We start from the raw sequence: 18,812 nt of genomic DNA on the forward strand, positions 1-18,812 counted from the left end.
AATGATTAATCGTGTCCTATTGAGACATTCAGTTTCAGCCTGGAGGTATTACATCAGAACAGAATTCACTTTAAAGACACAAAGATATATTTGTAGCAATAATCATTCTAGAGAAAGTGAACTGGGCTTATCTGAAATTGTAGGCTATACTGTTGAAGAAGATGAGCAAAAAATGTAAATTAAAATATATCAGCATCAACAACAATCTCAACTACAAAGGCTCAAGTGTTTGATAAAGTGGAAAGGCTCTAATGAGCAATCAGGGGCCAATCATCTGGATGTCATCCATATTTTGTCCTTACCTTTGATCAACTCTCTCTGTTAGGTCCCCAGAAATGAAGTAGGTAGCCACTTATAGTCTGATGTGAATGCTTTTGTAATAGTCTACATGTGTGCGCTTTATTGATGTAATTTATATATATATATATATATATATATATATATATATGAACAACTAGGCTTATTCTTTCACATATGTGTACACATACTTCGTCCGGTAACATATTTATTTTGAACTTGTTAACACACTTGAGGTCTATGGAAAGACATCTGTTGTTCCATTTTAGATTATATTGATGATGATTTTTTGCTTTGCTTCAAAGATGTGATTTTGGGGTTTACTAATTATAAGAGAGAATTGAAAGATGTTTTTTTTTTTAATGCAACCATCTCATATTATTGGCCAAGATTCACGTCCACAAATGTAAGGTGCTGAAAATGAAACCCTCTTTTCATCCCTTCAAAAAGGAAGCGGAGTCCTACATTAGATCACTGTCTACTTCATGCAGTAGAAAAGCTGTGAAGACCAGAAGTTTGTCCTCCAAATTTAATGTATTCATTTAATTTTAATATATTCATTTTATGTTATTTCATTGTTGTTATTTCTTTTTAATCTTACTGGTACATTTTTAGTTTGTAATTGTTAGCTTTGCCTAGTATTGCAGGTTTGTATGGTTGGTCTTTTATTACTTTTTTGCTGTTTTACATTGAACGTGTGCCTTCTCTGCTTTTTGTTTGTTTGCTTAAAAAGTTTACTTTAAAAAAAAAACTTGGCCCATTAAAGGTGATTCTGATATATATATTTTTTTGCCTGTGTTACACTGTAATAATATGAGAAGGGCGAGTCATTATCGTTATTTAAATAGGTGTTTAATATAAACATTTAAAAACAATAACAACAGCAGAAATGTTTACAATATTTTCTGTAATGCAGCACAATTGAAAACAACAAAGATAACGATTAAATTTAAAACGAGTGCTGCTTTAAGAACTGCTCCTTTCATCAACACGGCCCGTCCTTCTTTCAGTGTGCTACGACGTGGACCGGATGGGGCGTGGCTTTGTTGATTTCGCGCGAATTTTCTTTTCTTCTTCCGGTACGTGTGAACATTACCGGAGACCTATTGTCGATGGACAGTATTTATATCTCTGCCGAGTCGAGTTTACAGTAGATCATAGCAGTTTCTTTAACCGCGTTCACCAGCAGCAGCAGCAGCATGTCTCAGGCGAGAGTTACTGATTTCTTCTCCCAGAGGAAGAAAGGCATCTCGGGTCCGGTGAAAGCAACCAAGCCGCAGAGCAGCGCGGTGCTCGACCGGAGCTCCTCCGGGGTCAGCGCTAATGTCGCCAGCACACTGACAAGATCCTCGAGAAGCAAAGGTGGCTCCCTTTGTTCGTCCTCCGTCCATGAAGAGTTTGTCCGGGTTATCGACGAAGCTGCGGGGCTCAACGACGAAGCGTGTACCGTTAAAGCTGCTCCCTCCAGCCCCCGAACACCGAAGCGGGCCGCGGCGGAGACGGAGTTTGACCTCGGGGCAGCCGTGTTCTCAGTCACCACCGACCACAGCACTGCCAAGAAGAGACGGCAGGCGGAGCACGGCACAGAGGCTAAAGCTAATGGTCCGGAGAAAACTACCAGGAGGAAAGCCAGGAAGAAGCTGGTCCTCCCCCAAGACTCCCCACAGGTAACTTTAATGTTGCTCTGACTCCTCCATGTTTGAGAGAAACGCGTGTAAGCACCAGACACACTTAATGTTTACGTTTAAAGACTCGTGTTCAGACTTTGACCCAAAGATGGCAACCACAACGTATAGCTTGTAATTGCTTTCCAACCTGCGTCAAAATGTAATTGCATATACAGTCACGTTGTAGGCTTGTAGGCAGTTTGACAACAACAACCGAGCTCAATCTGTTGTGTGTGTCTGTGTGTGTGTCTGTGTGTGTGTGTGTGTGTGTCCAGGCTGCAGTCCAGCTCCTGCCCAGTGAGGTGACCCAGCAGCATTTGTCCCCTGTGGCCCCTGTGGCCCCTGTGTCTGCACAGAATGCTGACAACCAGCTCAGCCCCCAAACCAGCAGCTCTCCACAGAGGAGCCAAGTCTCTAGCAAGAACACTGAAGGACAGGCCAGCAAGGTAAGACACAGTGTTGGGACAGAGTCAGGCTTCATTGGTGTTAAAATAAAATCCAGTGCTGTGTGTACATGAGAAGTGTCAGTGAGATCACTGTCTGATGTGGCTGTTGCAAGTACTAAATTCAGATGATGGATGTGTTGTTCTAGAAAGAACATGAACCTTCAACACATTCATCCAAATGGCTCAAAAAGTGTGTGTGTGTGTGTGTGGGTGGGTGTGTTCATGATAATGAAGGAAAATGTCACCCAGCACAACATTGTGGCTCATTGTTGTGAGTTGTAACTGGAGCTCGAGGTCAAAGGAGTAGAGAGTTTTCAAAACATCAGCATTTTTTTCATTCAGCATATATCAAATGCAGCTATTCACATGAAATTTACACCCAACACTGGTAATAACTCAGTACAACTTGATGATAAAGAAACTGTAACATTCCAATCCATAAAAAATGCAATAAGTTGAAAAAACATGTTAACTAATATATATTAAATAATTTGATGTAGAAGCCATTGTTTGCAATATTTCCCCTATGGAGAAATCAATTTGTCACAGTGCTCAGGTGGGATTTTGGTCTATTCTTTCACACAGACCGTCCTTAAATCTAGAAGATCGACGAGAGCTCTCTGGTTAATCTTGATCTTCCGCTGAAATGCATTTCAGTTTTTTTCATATTCAGTACTTTTTTCTTGTGTTATTTCACTTTGTTGCTTAAACTTCTTCAAACTCTTTCCAAGGACGTAGATGTTTGAGTTAATGTCGATACCTGCTGCAAATTTCATGTGAATAGCTGCTTTAGACATATGCTGACTGAAAAAATGTTGACGTGTTACTCATTCCCTCATCTGATTTTTACAGACACACACACAAACACACAGTACTTGTCAATAGATAAAAACATTGTTGGTTTGACTTTGTACATTAGTTTAGTTGACAACAAGATAAAAGTTCTCAAGTCATCATCATAGCTGTCCCCTTCTCCACCAGGCTGTGCGTAGAGAGGACATCGCCGCCCTCAAGGCTCGCCTTCAGAGGATCAAGAAACACGCAGAGGAAATCACCGTCTCTGCTTCCCCCTCTTCTACCTCATCCTCGCCGGCTGGTTCAGCTCCCAACAAAACCATCCCAGCTATCCCCAAAACCACCACAGCCACTACCACTGATGCTAAGGCCCTCAAGAGCAACATAGCACGGGCCAGAGAGCTCGCAGCTAAAGCTCAGCAGAGGCGGGAGGAGAGCGAGGCCAAAGAGAGCCAGCTGAGCGACACACAAACGCTGGACAGGTGAGCAGCTACACGCCAAACTATCACTCAGACTTTATTTGTGTAGCACTTTTGATACAAGCAAAACACAAAGTGCTTCATACAATAAAACCAGGAATCCGCTCTGACACACACACACACACACAGACACACATACACGGATAGCAAAGCAAGACTTTGTCATTGATTATTGTAATTAATTAATTCAAGCACTAAAATAAAAGTACTTAAAATTGGGAACTGAGGAAACACCAGCAGAAGGATTAAACTTATAGATAAAAGTAAAATAAAAAAAAAGAAAAATAAATAAAAAAAAAAAGAAATGTATAAATAAAATGATAAAAGTAAAATAAAAAAAGAAAAATAAATCATAAAAAAAAGAAAATAAAATAATAAAAAAAGTATAAATAAAATGAAAAAAAAATATATTATAACAATAATAATAAATGAATCACTCAACATAGTACATAAAAGGTAGTAAAAGTATAATAATAGATTTAAATGTTTAAAAATAATATAATGTAAGTAATGTAATATAATGATAATAATATAGTATGTAGTAAAACAGATTAAAATGTATTTAAAAAATAGTCTAGAAATTCAATTAAAAGCTTAACTTGAAAGGCAGGTCTTGAGTTCGCTTTTAAAAATATCAACACTGTCATCCAGCCAAACATTTCAAACCAGTCTGTGGAGCACTGACAGCAACTCCTGCTGCACCAGATCAGAAGCTAAAGTGTTTTTTTCCTGCTCTCTTTCGTCCCTCAGCACTGAGCTGCCAGCATATCAGCGGTACCACACCCTCGCCCAGGCAGCCCCCCCAGGCCTCTCCCTGCCCTTCCAGTACAAGGTGCTGGCGGAGATGTTCAGGAGTATGGACACCGTGGTGGCCATGCTGTACAACCGCTGCGAGACGGCCACCTTCAGCAAGATCAAACAAGGAGTTCAGGACATGATGCACAAGTAGGTGGACAGACGGAGACATGGTTTGATTGCACTGTTCACATTGAAATGAGGAAGAGTGATTTGATATGCCTCATATATATGTGAGGCATAAGGAATCAGACTTCAGTAGTGTATTGGTTCCTCAGAAATGTGTAGATGAGTTTCTGGATGTGATGGTATCGTGGAGGTCAGGACTGGCTGTCAGGCTGCAGAGCTAATGTTTGCATCGTGTCTTTCTCGCCCTGCAGGCGGTTTGAGGAGAGCCAAGTGGGTCAGATAAAGACGGTGTTTCCTGAGGCCTACGTGTTCAGACAGGAGAAGAACATCCCGACCTTCAACAGCAGCATCAAGAAGGGCAGCTACCAGCTCACGGTGGAGCCCGTCACTCCCTCTGGTGAGCAGCCTTTTCACAGCCTGAAGTCACCTCCTCCCCTGCATCAAATATTCTAAATGTATTTACTTAAATAGCCTTTACAGTTTGAATCAGTAAAGAAGTTGTCTTTAAATGGGATGCATGTAAACTGTGGACCTAACTGGAGATCCAGTTTTCCAGTCGCATAACATGTCTTCATGTCCTCATCCGTGTGCTGTTGTCCTCCTCAGACCAGAAAGACGGTCGTCCTGTCCTGTCAGCCTCTTGTCTCCTGGAGAGAAGACGCATCTTCCACCTGAACCTGGTCTCAATTGTCAAACAGCACCACAAGGTCAGCAGCTGCTCCAGTGTCGCTTCAGATTGATTTCATGTAGTCTGCGTGAGAACCAGGCAGAAAGACAGAATCTCTAACACGGCACAGGCGGGACACATGCGTGTCAAGCACCCGTGTCTTTACAGACATGGATGTGAACTGTCAGTGCAACTTGATAAAGGCTGTGATTCTAACTGACTTGAATATACACAATAGTTAGTGTATTGTGATATATAATGTTACCATGATAAAAATGACCCAAACAGTGATCACTGATTTTAGCCGTATCGCACATCCCATGTAAACGTGTGTTATGAACTGAGATTATCGTCTCTTTACATTATGGCATCCCAAATTAATTTCTGCCAACAAGTCTTTAAAGTGCCCCTCTGTCTGCAGGTCTTCCTGTCCTCGTTGGTCCCTCCAGTGTCCATTCCAGAGGACAAACTGACCCGCTGGCACCCTCGCTTTAACGTGGACACGGTGCCAGCCGTCTCCAGCAGCTCGCTGCCCCAGCCTCCTCACACGGAGAGACTGGCCACGGCTCAGGAGGTGCTGGACAAGGCTCGTTCTCTCATCACACCCAAGGTACTGTGTGTGTTTGAAGTGGTCCCGCTCTGAAATCATGAGTCCCGTATCATCAGCAGTGACATAGAAATGTTGAAAAGCCTTGTTTAGATTTACAGTGTCCACATTAATAGTATTTTTTCAGCGTTGTTCTGTGCTAATTCAGATGGAACTTGTTGTCTTGTCCTGCGTCCAGATGGAGAGGGCTCTCATGTCTCTAGCTCTGAAGACAGAAGATAAAACTGCAGAGACTAAAGAGCCAACATCCCCACCGAAAACAACACCCTCCCAAACATCGGATCCATCAGCTGCAGCTCAGGTCCCAACTGCCCTGAAAGGAGTGTCCCAGTCCCTGCTGGACAGGGTAGGTGGACTTAACTGTGCTTTATGGGTATTATGAGGGTTAGGGTTCGTTTAGCCGTTGACCCTCTGATATCCATGTTGATTAATCCTTGTGTTGTTTTGGATGGTTTGTTCAGATTCGGGCAAAGGAGGCCCAGAAGCTCCAGGCAGCCATGACCCGAAAGCCCGCCCAGGAGGAGCGCTTGCTAATGATGTCACGGCTCCCCGAGCTGGCCAGGATTCTCCGGACCGTTTTCGTAGCAGAGAAGAAGCCGGCGTTAATAATGGAGGTGGCCTGTAACAGGACGGTGGCCAGCTACAGATCTGCTCTCAGCACAGGTCGGTTCAGGTCGGCCTGAGAACCAAAAAAAAACATGTTATTATGGCTTTCACCATTATTTTGTAGGAGGAAATAGATACCGGCAATGTATCAATATTTCTATCAGATTTAGAATATATCAAATTCTCGATGTATCGCGGCTTGTACCATGTGGGACGTATAAAATGACTTTATTGCAAACATCAAGTATAAAAGCAGCATGAGGCAGAGTTCTGGTTCTCTGGCTTTCTCTTTTTCAAAGCCACACACAAAAGAAAGAGACCCACAAACATGATACACACACACACACACACACACACACACACACACTCCTCCGCCCATGCAGACAACTCCTGAAAGTGTGTGAGCATGTGAGCCATGTGTGTGTTTGCATCTTCAAGGTTGTAACTATTTGGTTGCATTATGCATCCATGGAGCACCATCTCAGATACTGTTAATATATGAACTGGACAGCTGTTAGTTTGTGTTCAGCTCACAGTGAATAAATCCTCATGTTTAACCTCGAAACCTGAGAGAATTTGCTTTCAAAAACATTAGAGGAAGGCAAAATTACTTTAAAATTGGCATAAACAAAACAAACAGAAAAATACAAACAACAAAAAATGTAAGGGTGAAAAACTGGAAGTGCCTGAAAAAATGCTTAAAAATTGTTTTTTAAATATGTAAAAACATTTAGAATACATAATTATGATCATTATACATGTATAGTTCTCTGGACAATTTCCCCCTTTCTTTTAAAAGATAATAATTTTCTAAATCTACTAATTTCTTGCATTTTTTGCCTAGTTCTATGCTTTTGTCATGTTTTTGAAAGCAATCAACCTAGTCAAGTCTAACTTTCTGCCAACAACTGTTAACAGGAAGCGTAACCTGTACAGCAAAAACATCAACACCAGTTGGGTGTTTCAAAATAAAAGCACCAGTGGTTCCACTTTAATTTGTTTAATTCTAACAATAACAAAAGTTCTTTTTAACTGTGGTTCATTTAATACTTTTGTCCTCAGTATTTAGAGGACATTTCAAAATATCGAGATTTATATAATGAATCACACTATAGTCACAATAATATTTTTAAACTAAATCTCCCAGCCCAAGTCGGGAAAATGTTTGCTGTCTTGAATTATTCAGAAAAGGATAGTTTTTTGATCGGCTGTATCTCTTGTCTAATGAACAGGCGAAATGGAGAAACACATCCGTCTGCTGGCCGAAGTGGCTCCTGATTGGCTCACGATTCATCCAATCAGGAAGGACTTCTACCTGAAGTTGAACAAGAACATGGAGCTCAGTGTCATTGTGGACAAACTGAGCAGCCGACTGCGAGAGGAGGAGAGACTCTGAGACATTTCCGTGATGACTGAGTGAAATGATGACGCGGCGTCCTCTCACAGTTGGTGCATTCACCTTTTTGCGGCCCGTGCTGCGTGAGCTGCAGCACGCTGGAGGCAAGTGTGTTAAAGGTGTGATGTTTTTCAGTTAATCTCACTGGTCTGTGGGCAGTAGACGTGACATTTTTGGGAACTGTGGGTTTTGTGGTGTGAAATGGTGACAGACTGATCTATGCGCAGCTCCTGGACACCAGTATGTCCCAGAACCCCAAGGACACATGGGACAGATCAGACCCAGTCCTGATATTTCAACTGTCCCCATGCTGTGAGCAGGTCGTTTTAACCACATTTTGGTTAAGAGTGACTGATGATTTGCTTTGTTTTTATTTGCTCCATGAGAGTGTAATGTTGGTTTGTGCTTCCAGTCTTTTTACCGATCAGTTTTCTACAGTGTAGAACTGATGAATGTTTACAATTTTAAAAGTCACAGTATGATGTTTGAGAAATACAATCATTTGTCAGCCACACTGTCTCCAATGGTTTTCTGTGAATGCTACTTAGTAAATATAACACTCTGTAAAGCAAAGACATGGCTGCATTAATTATCAGTCAGCTGGTGGTACCTTGCCTTTCACCCAATGTGGGCTGGGACGGGCTCTAGCCCCCCCCCAAACCTCAAGAGGATAAGCATTTACATATAATGAATGAACTTTAACACTGGTGTGTCTTAAAGCCGTATCAGTGAAACCAGTCCATTTCAAGACAGTTTAAGTGCACTTCTGGGGTGCGTGTTTTATTTGAGCAAATCAATCTTTGTAATAACAAATTATCAACATCTCATTGCTGTCTAGATAAAGTGCAAACTCTCAGAATTTTTGATGACTGAATTTTTCACAGCAGTTTGAAATCTGCCTTTCAATGCACAGACAGCTGATATCCTACCCCCTGGTGGTCAGCTTGGTCATAGTGCGAAGCCATCTCTGGTTTCTCACTTGGCATATACTGTATATATATATATGTATGTATGTATATATGTATGTATGTATATATATATATATATATATATATATATATATATATATATATATATATATATATATATATATATATATATATTTATATATATATATATATATATAATGGTGAGATCTACAACTACACAACATTTGTTTAATCTCACCAGACTAAAATATTTTGATTCAAACACCATTGTCACTCATCGCACAACCTCCAAAACAGTGGGCATCATCACAAAAACTGCATAACTTCTCAGGTTATAGTTCTACCTGCATAATAGACAATGTGAAATCCATTGTTTTCAAACAGTTTCATTTTACTCTAAACCACCTTCGGTATGTGGTGAGTGTGAGCATTAATGACATACTGTAAAAGTGAATGAGTCATCTTCATTTTATACAATGTTTTGTATAAAAAAATGAACACAGTGAAATTATGCTGCAATAAAAGTTTTACTAGTAACATGAAATTGTAGACAATGATCCAAAAAGAAACCAACATCCATGGCCTTTGGTTCCAAATGTTTAAAAATAAAATACATAAAAACAGTTTTTTTAAAAAAAGGCACAGAAGGAAAAATGCGCAAGTCCTCTAGTCCAGCGCCTCCTCTGCCTCGTCCAAACAGGAGTTTTTCCTCTTTCTGCTCCTGTGTGATGTTCTGCATCCACATGGAACAAAATCTGAAAAGTCCAATTGTTGCTGTAGATGTCGATGTAGCTGAAAGAGAACTTAAGCACCTGGCTATGTTTCATGGTTGGTTTATTTTAAACAAATAAAAATTAAATTAAACAAATCAGCTATTTCACAATATTTCATTCATGTGTCCATTCCAAAAAGCATCAAAAATCAGATGTTTCATTACGGATTTTCAGCTGCTGTTGGCACAGATTTTTATATCACAAATTCCAGATTTTAACTTTAAAGTTTGCATTTCTGGCATGTTGTTTTCAAGCACTTGTAAATAAGGAGATAGATCCATGATGTTGCTATCAGGTAAGTAAAGTGTTCACTGACTGCATACACATACTGCACATTCATAATACATAAATTGTGTTAATGGTCTGGTCCACAACAGACAGACACTATGCTCACTGATAGAACAAATTGATGTTAGTGATTAGAAAAAACTGTTTATTTGTCACTTGTTTCAGAGGCTTTCCTCTGCATTAAAATGTGTCACGGGTGGTGGGATAAATATTATGTTTGAAACAGCAGATAGTGGAGTCATATCAAGAGTTTTCCCTAAAAAAGGCAGCCATGATTGGATACCTCTTACAGCCATCAGTCACACTTTGAGCACACATAAAGACTTTAAAACCATTTGAATACACAAAAAGAGTACCAATGGTTAAGCTACAGAAATCAGCTCATGGTTAAATATTCATGTTATTTGGTTGTTCTGCAGCCACAAGCTTAACATACCAGGCTGGTTGCCAGTTAGCACCCTTCAAGTTGCAGAACACCACCTTGCCACATCTGAAACCTGCACTGACATCATTTTCCTCTTGCTGCATTTGTATGCATTTCACAAGTATTTAACCCTTTCAACCCTGAGCAAGTTGCTTTACTTGCTTTCAAAAATTGTGGGGAAAAAGGTAATGAATCTCCCAAAAAATTCAGTAGATTCAGAAATTTATTTTTTAAAAAGCAAGTGGGAAAAAAATCCAGATAATTTTATTTCTGATTATTTCCGAATTATATATTTAGTTTTATTTTTTTTACACAATAATTATCATCTTTGTTCCGTTTTTTTACTTTCCGTGTTTGTTTTGCTTTGTTTTGTTGTTGTTATTATTTTTTTTAATAATTTCAGGTTATTTTCTTGTGCTTTCATTTAAAAAACAAGTTTCTTGCGATTTTCTCTGTCATTTTTCTTAACTTGCTCATTGCCTTCTTCGCATGTTTTTGAAAGCAATCAGGCTGATTTGCCACAGTTTCAAAGGGTTAACATACAGATGAAGCTAAAAACGGCAATTGAAAGATGTAAAACTACATGAAAAAAAAAACGGAAAAAGTAGACACTTAATCATTCAGTCTGCAACAGACAAAATGTTTTGCCTTTTGAACATCCATCCATCCAACCATCCAGTTTAGGCTTACATTGATGCAGGGACTGATCCCAGCATGCATTAGGTGAGAAGAAGAGAATATTATAAACATTTTGAGACATTCTGAGATTCGCAGAAACACAGCTGTCTCTCTGTCATTAGCCCAAAGCATGCTGGGTAAGGCTCTAGCCCTTGCAACACTGCATTAACAGATTTATGAATAAATTAAAAACACTGTATTTTAGTTCTGACTGAAACTGCATGTCAGTTGATGATTAAAATGAGAGACGGGATGCACCTGAGTGTTTGTGAAATCAGTGCGTGACTTGTTTGCAGCGAAGCGGCTGCAGCGCTGCTCAGTACTGAACCAGAGAGAACACGCTGAGGGGTTTCAGTTTGTCGATGCCGTTAAGCTCATTGAGCTCGATGACCACCATGCAGCCCAGAATCTCAGCCTGCTGCTTTTTCATCAGCTCACAGGCTGCATACAGTGTCCCTGCAAAACACACACACACACACAAATCTGAATATCACTTCAAAACACAACATGATTCTTACATGGCCAGCAGAGGCAACAGGCTGGCAGTAGATGCTGTCTTGTTAGCAGAGAGCCAATGTAAATCCATTCTGTTAGCAGTAACCTCTCATTAATTAACCCTTTGAAAACTGAGAATTTATTATTTTTTAAATTTTTTTTTCAACAATCAAACAAAACATGGGGTGAAAACAACACGCTACTACACAAGACATGGCCCAGAAATTAACAAAAAAATAGTTAGAGCATGTTAGAGTTAGAGCAAAATTAATTGAAAATATACAGAAAAAAAGACAAACAAACAAGAAAATGGCCAAGAAAAAATGCCTAAATATATAAATGTATATATTTTAGATATTTTTATTTTTTCTGTAACAACATTTTAAATATAAAATTATTATAATTCTAAGTATATTTTTTTCCCTATTTTTTCTGGATTTTCTTAATACTCCTCCCCTCTTAAAAAAATGGTACAAATTTCTCGCAATTTGTGGGACATTTCTTGCCAAGTAGGTCATTGCCTTTTTTCCTTATGTTTTTTGTGTCAAACCAATATGCTCAGATTTCAAAGGGCTTAGCTTGTAAAAGGCGTCTCAACACAGCACAAGAAAACTGATGTCAATCCAGGTTTCAAAGGGTTAAAGCAGAATGCTAAGTGTCAGGAAGGAAATATATCTGACATTTTGTCTAATATTTGTTTCTTTTTTGTGTAAATAATCCCTCATCAGACTGACTCCAGTGAACATGATGACTCTAGAGCAGATATTACCTCCAGTAGCCAGAAGGTCATCGATGAGTAGAACTTTCTGTCCTGGAGACACAGCGTCCTCCTGGATCTCTGCCTCTGCCTGCAAGGACACAAGGAAAACTCTTAAAAAACTACTGTTGATTAGACACGAAACTGAAACTGCTCAGGATTCAGGTAACAATAAAAAGTAAGAGAAATGCAGAGAGATTCTGGAGAAAAATGTGCCCAAAAATGCACATGGTTGTCAACTGGAGCAAAGATTCAAATTCCAGGATGACGACAGCCTGAAGCTAACAGCCAGGACAAGTTGCAACCTCTGGGGATAAAAAATGAAACTCAAAAGTGCCAAATACAACGTAATACACGTTATACAACGTAAATGACAACTGTGTGTGCCAATCAGTGTGCTCACAATCAATGGCACTGCTCACGACTGGGTCGGGCTGGTGTATTGGGGGGGTGGGACTCAACATTGTGAAGATTGTTACTGTGCAGACTGGCTCCAAATGACTGATCAGCGCAAGATAGCAGCAGCCATATCTGGAATATTTTGGCTTCATTTTTGTACAGTGGGAGGAAGTAAAGATGTGTTGTACATCTTTATATACAGTCACTGGGTCCTACAAGGTGGTATTCCAAAGTAGAATTTATCACAAGCTACTTTATCAGAATAACCGGCCACACAACAATAACAATATTCAGTCAGTGTAATGTATGTTACAGATGGAACAGCTGTCTGTAGCTCTAACTTTTATGAGGTCATCTAAAGCCCAGCAGGCTGGAACCAGCTGTGATAGTGATAATGTGAGCTGTCATGAATGGGCCCAGTGTGGGGACGGCAGAACTGTTACCATGGACACATGTTGCATCTGGTGTTATGTCATACTTGCAGAAAGCTCTGATAAACAGTAGGCAGGTTTTCATTACAGATTTGAGCAAAATATTAATCAAAATATTGATAAAGCACAATTTCGAGATGACTGCATTTCTACCGAGTATACTTCTCCTCTGGTGATAACATTCCAGTAACCATGGTGGCAGCTTTATTTCTATTGCAGCCACCACACTAGCCGTCAGTATTTCCAGTCCAAGGTCAAGAAGGTGTGTTATGGAGCCGTAAAGAAAAGGCACGCCCCTTCTACATGGGAGCGGCCATTTATGAGGGATTTCTGGGAGGTTCTAGTTCACGATTTCACACAGGAATTATGGATTTAAAACTTCCAGATGATTTGAAGAGTTATGTGGTGCAATAAAAGCTCTTGTAGCTCCTGCTGCATCATGAGGGAACAAGTTCCTACTGACAAGCACATAGTCATAGCATTATGTGACCTAAAAAAGACTAAAAAGGCTTTCCATTGTTTTGCAAAAGATGGCTTTTTCAAATCTCCTGAAATACCACCTCATGCGAGTGCAATTAATTTTTGTGATAAATGAGTTTTTTCAAAATTGAACTATTTCCATTCTGCGTATTTTATATTCACAATTTCATTTTGCACAATGAGAGGGTTAATGAAAACGTGCCTACTGACCAGGGTGAGCTACTCCCACACCCTGCTGGAAAACAGCTGAGGAGCACACATGCTTTAATCAGAGCTCTACTCAGCTTGAGTCTGCATGTTAAACTGCTGTCCTACAACTGAAAAAAGTTTTATGTACGCATTAAACTGTATTTTTTTAATGCTGTTTAATGAAAGTGTGAACAGATTATGCTTCTATCAATTAATAATTAATCTATTCATTAATAAGTGTTCCCCAACTACCATCCTATCAACACTGTAAAGACCGACAAACACAGAGCAAAACACTGCTTTAAACTAAATCCTTAGTTTATGTGTGTGCGTTACCTTGCCATACTCCAAATCATATGCTACAGACACCGTGGTTCCGGGCAGTTTGCCTTTCTTTCTGACCAGGACGAAGCCAACACCCAGCCGCTGGGCGAGCAGAGGCCCGAACAGGAAACCACGAGCATCTAAACCTGCACACACACAGAAAATATGGATTACCAGCAAAATACAGAAGGACACATTAAGGAAGGACACACAGTGGACAGAATATGAAAACATCATGTGTCAGTCTATAGGGCTTGTATAATGAATGCCATATGAACGCTGTGAAACCATTTCAGTTTGAAAAATAGTGCATTTAATAAACAAAAACTGCCATTACATTATTAGAATTAGTATAGTAATTAATAATATATTATTTATTACCTTATACTGTATATGTAATATAATTATATTAGCATTAGACAGACATATAAATACCTGCCAAGATACTCAGAACAGCTACTATGAGGAAATCCAGGCACTCCAAAAATGTGAAAAACAAGCAGGAATTCCATAAAAAAAGCCTTTATTATAGTGGCTAAATCATTAAAAAACCAAAACGTTTCAACCAATGCCAGTCTTCATCAGGGCTTTCGTTACGGCCAATAGGAAACCATGACGTGACCCAGATGATGAAAAAGGCAGGCTAAATAGAAATATATCATAATAACAAACTATCATGACAAAACAAAAAAAAGATAAAACCATAAGAAAATACTTATTTATATATATTATCTGTTGCTTTGAGGCTCATCGGGTAAAGAATATTGTTTTTTTATGAAAAGGTGCTTTGCAGTGGTTTCTTACCCACGATCAGATCAACCTGCGGGTGATTCTTCCTCACATGCTCCTCAAACAGGTCGATGACTGCTGTCAGAGCAGCTGGATCCTTCAGGATGGGACAGATATCCCTGCAGCACACACACATTACATCAGCATGCAGTTAACAGAGATAAACACCTTTATATATGCTTGTATTTGTATTTATATGGTGCATTTACAAGATGAGTCATGAACTTCTGTTGGATATATTAATGCATTGACGTATAATTCAGTCAGCACACCCGATTAGGCTAGTGACTAAAATTTTTTGTAATAATTCACAATGTTAAACTGAGGTGGAGCTGTAACTGGTTTAATTATGGATTTATCCAAAAATATTTCTTTCAGTTAGTCCTGAATTAATCTTTTTTGGTTTAAAAAAAAAAGTTTTAAAATGTCTTGCTATTAACCTGCTGCAGTGACTTTTCGATGGTTTATATGAGAGCGAAGCTGTAGTTTATTACTGTATCTCCCCTCAGGCTGTAACTGACTGAAGCCAGCAATGGCTTACAGGCAGCGCAGCAAACCGGTAAACAAACACTGTCCTCTATTTGGCAAGAACAAGCATGTACACAGGAGCATAGTTTCCCTTTTAACACTGGGGGCCCTTAGGCTACTCAGTGGGGGGTCAGGGGGTTTTCCCCTAGGACAATTTGAGCGTTAACACTTCACTCCCTGCATTATGTGAATTTCAATACTCGGATTTATGGTGGTAATGTCCTTAATAAAATTAATGCGGCAGGTGAAGATTCAAACTACAGTTCAGTTTAGTTTATTTGCACATTCATGTGTAGAGACAATACAGTATGAATTTAAAAGTTTGAACACTGTACAGGAGAGGTTAGGGACTGTTTGTTATTAATGAGAGGGGAGGGGGGTGGTGCTAAAAAGGAGAAGACATGTCATGTAGCTTTTTAAAAACTGGTGTGAGAGTTGTGTTTTTTTATTTTGGCTGAAGAGAGGGGCATGCAAATTTAATACTATATTTTGTATGTATTTTAAAGCTGTTTTTTGTTGTTTTGTTTTTGTTGTTCATGTTTTTTTTTTTAGAAAACATGCCTTCCAATCCTGCAGAAGGCACGTTTTATTTAAAAATTAACAAAACTACTCCATTTATAATCGATATAAATTGAAATAAAGATAAAAATGAAAATAATCATTGGATTTTCAAATGTCCACTTGTCCCTGTACTCAGTATGTGGGCCAAACACTTCTGTCAGAATTTTTTTTTTTTAAATCTGAACTTAAAATAATGATATTACATCAAAATCACTTTCACTTTTCTTTCTCATTTAGAATTTGGTCAAAAATAAAGTTAAAGTAAAGTTATCCCTAACTAACCAGCAAGCACAAGAAGAGTAAAAGAATTAATAGGCCCTTTTTTATTTTTTTAATTTTCACTTTCACACATCAAAGGGTACATTTTTAGAATCTATCTAATCTATCTAATTTATGGCGGAGGGAGGGCCATGCATTATCCTAAGTTACTCAGAAAGACTTGAGGAAAATAAAACTGAGGAAAAATATTTTTAGCTCATAACAAACAAAAAAATATTAAAATAAAAGTCACACCCCAGCCACACCCCTCCTCTGATAAATAAAGAACAGTCCCTTAGAAACCGAAAATGGCTAATGCAGATACCTGCCCTATTTAATAACAATAATAATAGCCTACATAAAAAAGATAAAAACAAAACCAAATATTGCATAATTTTACAGATTTTACAGATTACAGATTAAGACGCATTATTAATGAATCAATGAAATGTAATGAATCTTTGCATATTTGAGTTCTTTTCAGATTTTTTTAAATACGAAAAATATAACCCTGTAACGCTCTCAGGTATTCTATAGAATAACTTCAAATATTTATGCTCCTGTACATCACGTTCTTTTTTAATGTTTTCTCTGCTAAGTCAACACCTCCGGGCATGATTTACTTTCCTGTCCTAATTTGTGTCTTCTGTCTGAGGGAAAACCCCGCCATTACCGTCAAAACAATAAAAATGACTCATGAATCTATTTTACATGTTTATGTGTTTCAGCGAGACTTCCACTCATGTTGAAAACTTTGCGCACAATCAGAATATGCTCCACATATCTGTGCTCTCTGAGATTTGGAGGCTAATTTGACATGACTTTACATAATCCACCAATTTAAAGAGATCTGATCAAAGCCCTTATGCTCGCGCACTAATATCAGTTGTCCGTTTCCATGGCGATAGGTGACTTGCACGTGTGCTCAGACGAGTGCCAGGTCCAAAGCTCGAGGCTCCTTCTCTCACCTGCTGTGTGTGAAGCCTTAAATTTACAGCGATAATAACTGGAGGTCAGGGAGCTTGTGGAAAAGCTTCAAACAGAACTCAGCCGGCTGTCTTACCTGAACAGGATGCCTTTCTTGGGGAAGTCCGGGAAAGCTCGGATGTGTCTCTGAACCAGCTGGAGTTTAGTCTCTTGGCCTGCTGCCATTCTAACTGTGTGTGTGTGTGTGTGTGTGTGTCCGAGTCAGTCCTCGCGGCTCTGTCTGTTCCTCTGCTCAGCCACCTTCCTCCACCCACTTACACGAGATTAAGACGCACGAGGCTACCGCCCCATATACCGCACTCGTGTGGTCCGCAGTGCGCATGCTCCAGCTGTTGGGCGGAGTTAGACAGCCCCAGGATTACTTTAAGCATCAAAGTGAAATATGAGGAAGAAAAATGTATTTTTCATTTATTCGAACGAATATTTTTTTATCAGACAACAGAGAAAATAAAAACACAACTATTCATACTTCTTTACATAATACTACTTGAGTTTGTGGAGTATCGGTACTTTAGGGTTTTTTGTCTTTTAACCCTTTGAAACCTGAAGCGACATCATTTTTTTCTTGTGCTGCTTTCAGACGCCTTTTACAAGTATTTTACCTTTTGATACCCGAGCAATTAGGTTAAATTCTCTACATGCAGAAATGTAGCTCGATAAAGGCGATTAGCTAACTGTAAGAAATTGGTAAATAAATAAAAAAGCAACAAGAAAACAACGTGAAAATTAATTAAAAAAAAAAAATAGAGAGCAAAAGAAAGAGAAAAAAGAATCTTCACAAAATGGGGTACTTATTCAAGTCATTTCCTAGTTTATTTTTGTTCTTTAACCTGTTTCTAGCTAATCTTTAGGGTTTGTTTTTACTAATTTCTTACTAATTTTGGGTTCATTCCTTTTTTAGTTGGACATTGCCTTTCTCTCATGTTTTCAGTGGGAATCAAGACGATTTTAGGTTTTAGGGTTAAGCAGGTTTTAGGGTTTACTTCCACATTTACTCCACTGCATCTCCCCTAAAGCATCTTAGTAACTTACAACAAAATAAGGAGAGAAAGAAAGGGGGAGGAAGAAAAACTTGATTTTATTCTTTTAATCCTTCAAGTTGTTAAAAAAAAAACAATTCATTTTTGTAGTGTATCATTGGCTTCACTTTAAAGGTGGTGTCATTTACGAAGACATAAACGTCATCATTCTCAAAATTCTGACCACATTGCTTTTTCATAACCAGCATTCACTTTTACTTTTACTTTTAATACTGGATTACATTTCATATCATAAAATTACATTTAATATTTAAGTACAGTAAACAGATACTTTTACTGAGATAATATTCTAATAGGTGACTTTACCTTCTACCAAAGTCATTTTCTGGTAACATATCTTTACTACTACTCAAATATGGCTTTCAGGTACTTTATCCACATCACCTCCTCTCCTTTCTTTGAATATAATGCTAACTCTAACAGTTATGTTGGTTGGTTGTTTCTTATTTACACTCAAACAATGCTAAATTTAACATGCATCTTAAACCTATTTGAGATGTAATTCAGGTTTAGTCAATGATGATGAATCAAGTCCTGAGGCCATAACTGACTGTAGCCAGCCCTGACCTCCAGGCAGCAGGCCACAGCAAACGGATAA

At 38.8% G+C, this 18,812-nt stretch overlaps 2 protein-coding genes across 2 annotated transcripts; one reads left to right on the plus strand and one right to left on the minus strand.

Annotated features, from left to right (window-relative positions):
* The first annotated feature begins 1,293 nt into the window (after positions 1–1,293).
* cdt1 (chromatin licensing and DNA replication factor 1) lies at positions 1,294–8,396 on the plus strand. Its single transcript, XM_042502190.2, has 10 exons — positions 1,294–1,964; positions 2,240–2,410; positions 3,392–3,687; positions 4,435–4,629; positions 4,860–5,005; positions 5,215–5,315; positions 5,697–5,885; positions 6,061–6,228; positions 6,344–6,545; positions 7,721–8,396. The coding sequence occupies exons 1-10, from the start codon at positions 1,497–1,499 to the stop codon at positions 7,882–7,884; spliced, it is 2,100 nt and encodes a 699-aa protein (XP_042358124.2). The 5' UTR covers positions 1,294–1,496; the 3' UTR covers positions 7,885–8,396.
* A 925-nt stretch (positions 8,397–9,321) lies between these two features.
* On the minus strand, positions 9,322–17,451 carry aprt (adenine phosphoribosyltransferase). Its single transcript, XM_042502623.2, has 5 exons — positions 17,251–17,451; positions 14,856–14,959; positions 14,064–14,197; positions 12,241–12,319; positions 9,322–11,432 (listed from the first exon to the last, which is right to left on the minus strand). Exons 1-5 carry the CDS (start codon positions 17,337–17,339, stop codon positions 11,293–11,295), a joined length of 546 nt encoding a protein of 181 aa, XP_042358557.2. The 5' UTR covers positions 17,340–17,451; the 3' UTR covers positions 9,322–11,292.
* Between the last annotated feature and the right edge of the window lie 1,361 nt (positions 17,452–18,812).

The sequence above is a fragment of the Plectropomus leopardus genome, chromosome 13 (assembly GCF_026936395.1).
Source record: "Plectropomus leopardus strain MGB_pleo_1.0 chromosome 13, ASM2693639v1, whole genome shotgun sequence".
In the NCBI taxonomy this organism is placed as follows: domain Eukaryota; kingdom Metazoa; phylum Chordata; class Actinopteri; order Perciformes; family Serranidae; genus Plectropomus; species Plectropomus leopardus.

Coding starts and splice junctions, on each gene's coding strand:
- cdt1 (XM_042502190.2), top strand. CDS start 1,497: ATGTCTCAGGCGAGAGTTACTGATTTCTTCTCCCAGAGGAAGAAAGGC. Junction 3,688..4,434: donor GACACACAAACGCTGGACAG/GTGAGCAGCTAC, acceptor TTCGTCCCTCAG/CACTGAGCTGCCAGCATATC. Junction 5,316..5,696: donor TTGTCAAACAGCACCACAAG/GTCAGCAGCTGC, acceptor CTCTGTCTGCAG/GTCTTCCTGTCCTCGTTGGT.
- aprt (XM_042502623.2), bottom strand. CDS start 17,339: ATGGCAGCAGGCCAAGAGACTAAACTCCAGCTGGTTCAGAGACACATC. Junction 12,320..14,063: donor ATGATTTGGAGTATGGCAAG/GTAACGCACACA, acceptor GTGTCCTTGCAG/GCAGAGGCAGAGATCCAGGA. Junction 11,433..12,240: donor TGACCTTCTGGCTACTGGAG/GTAATATCTGCT, acceptor TGTGTTTTGCAG/GGACACTGTATGCAGCCTGT.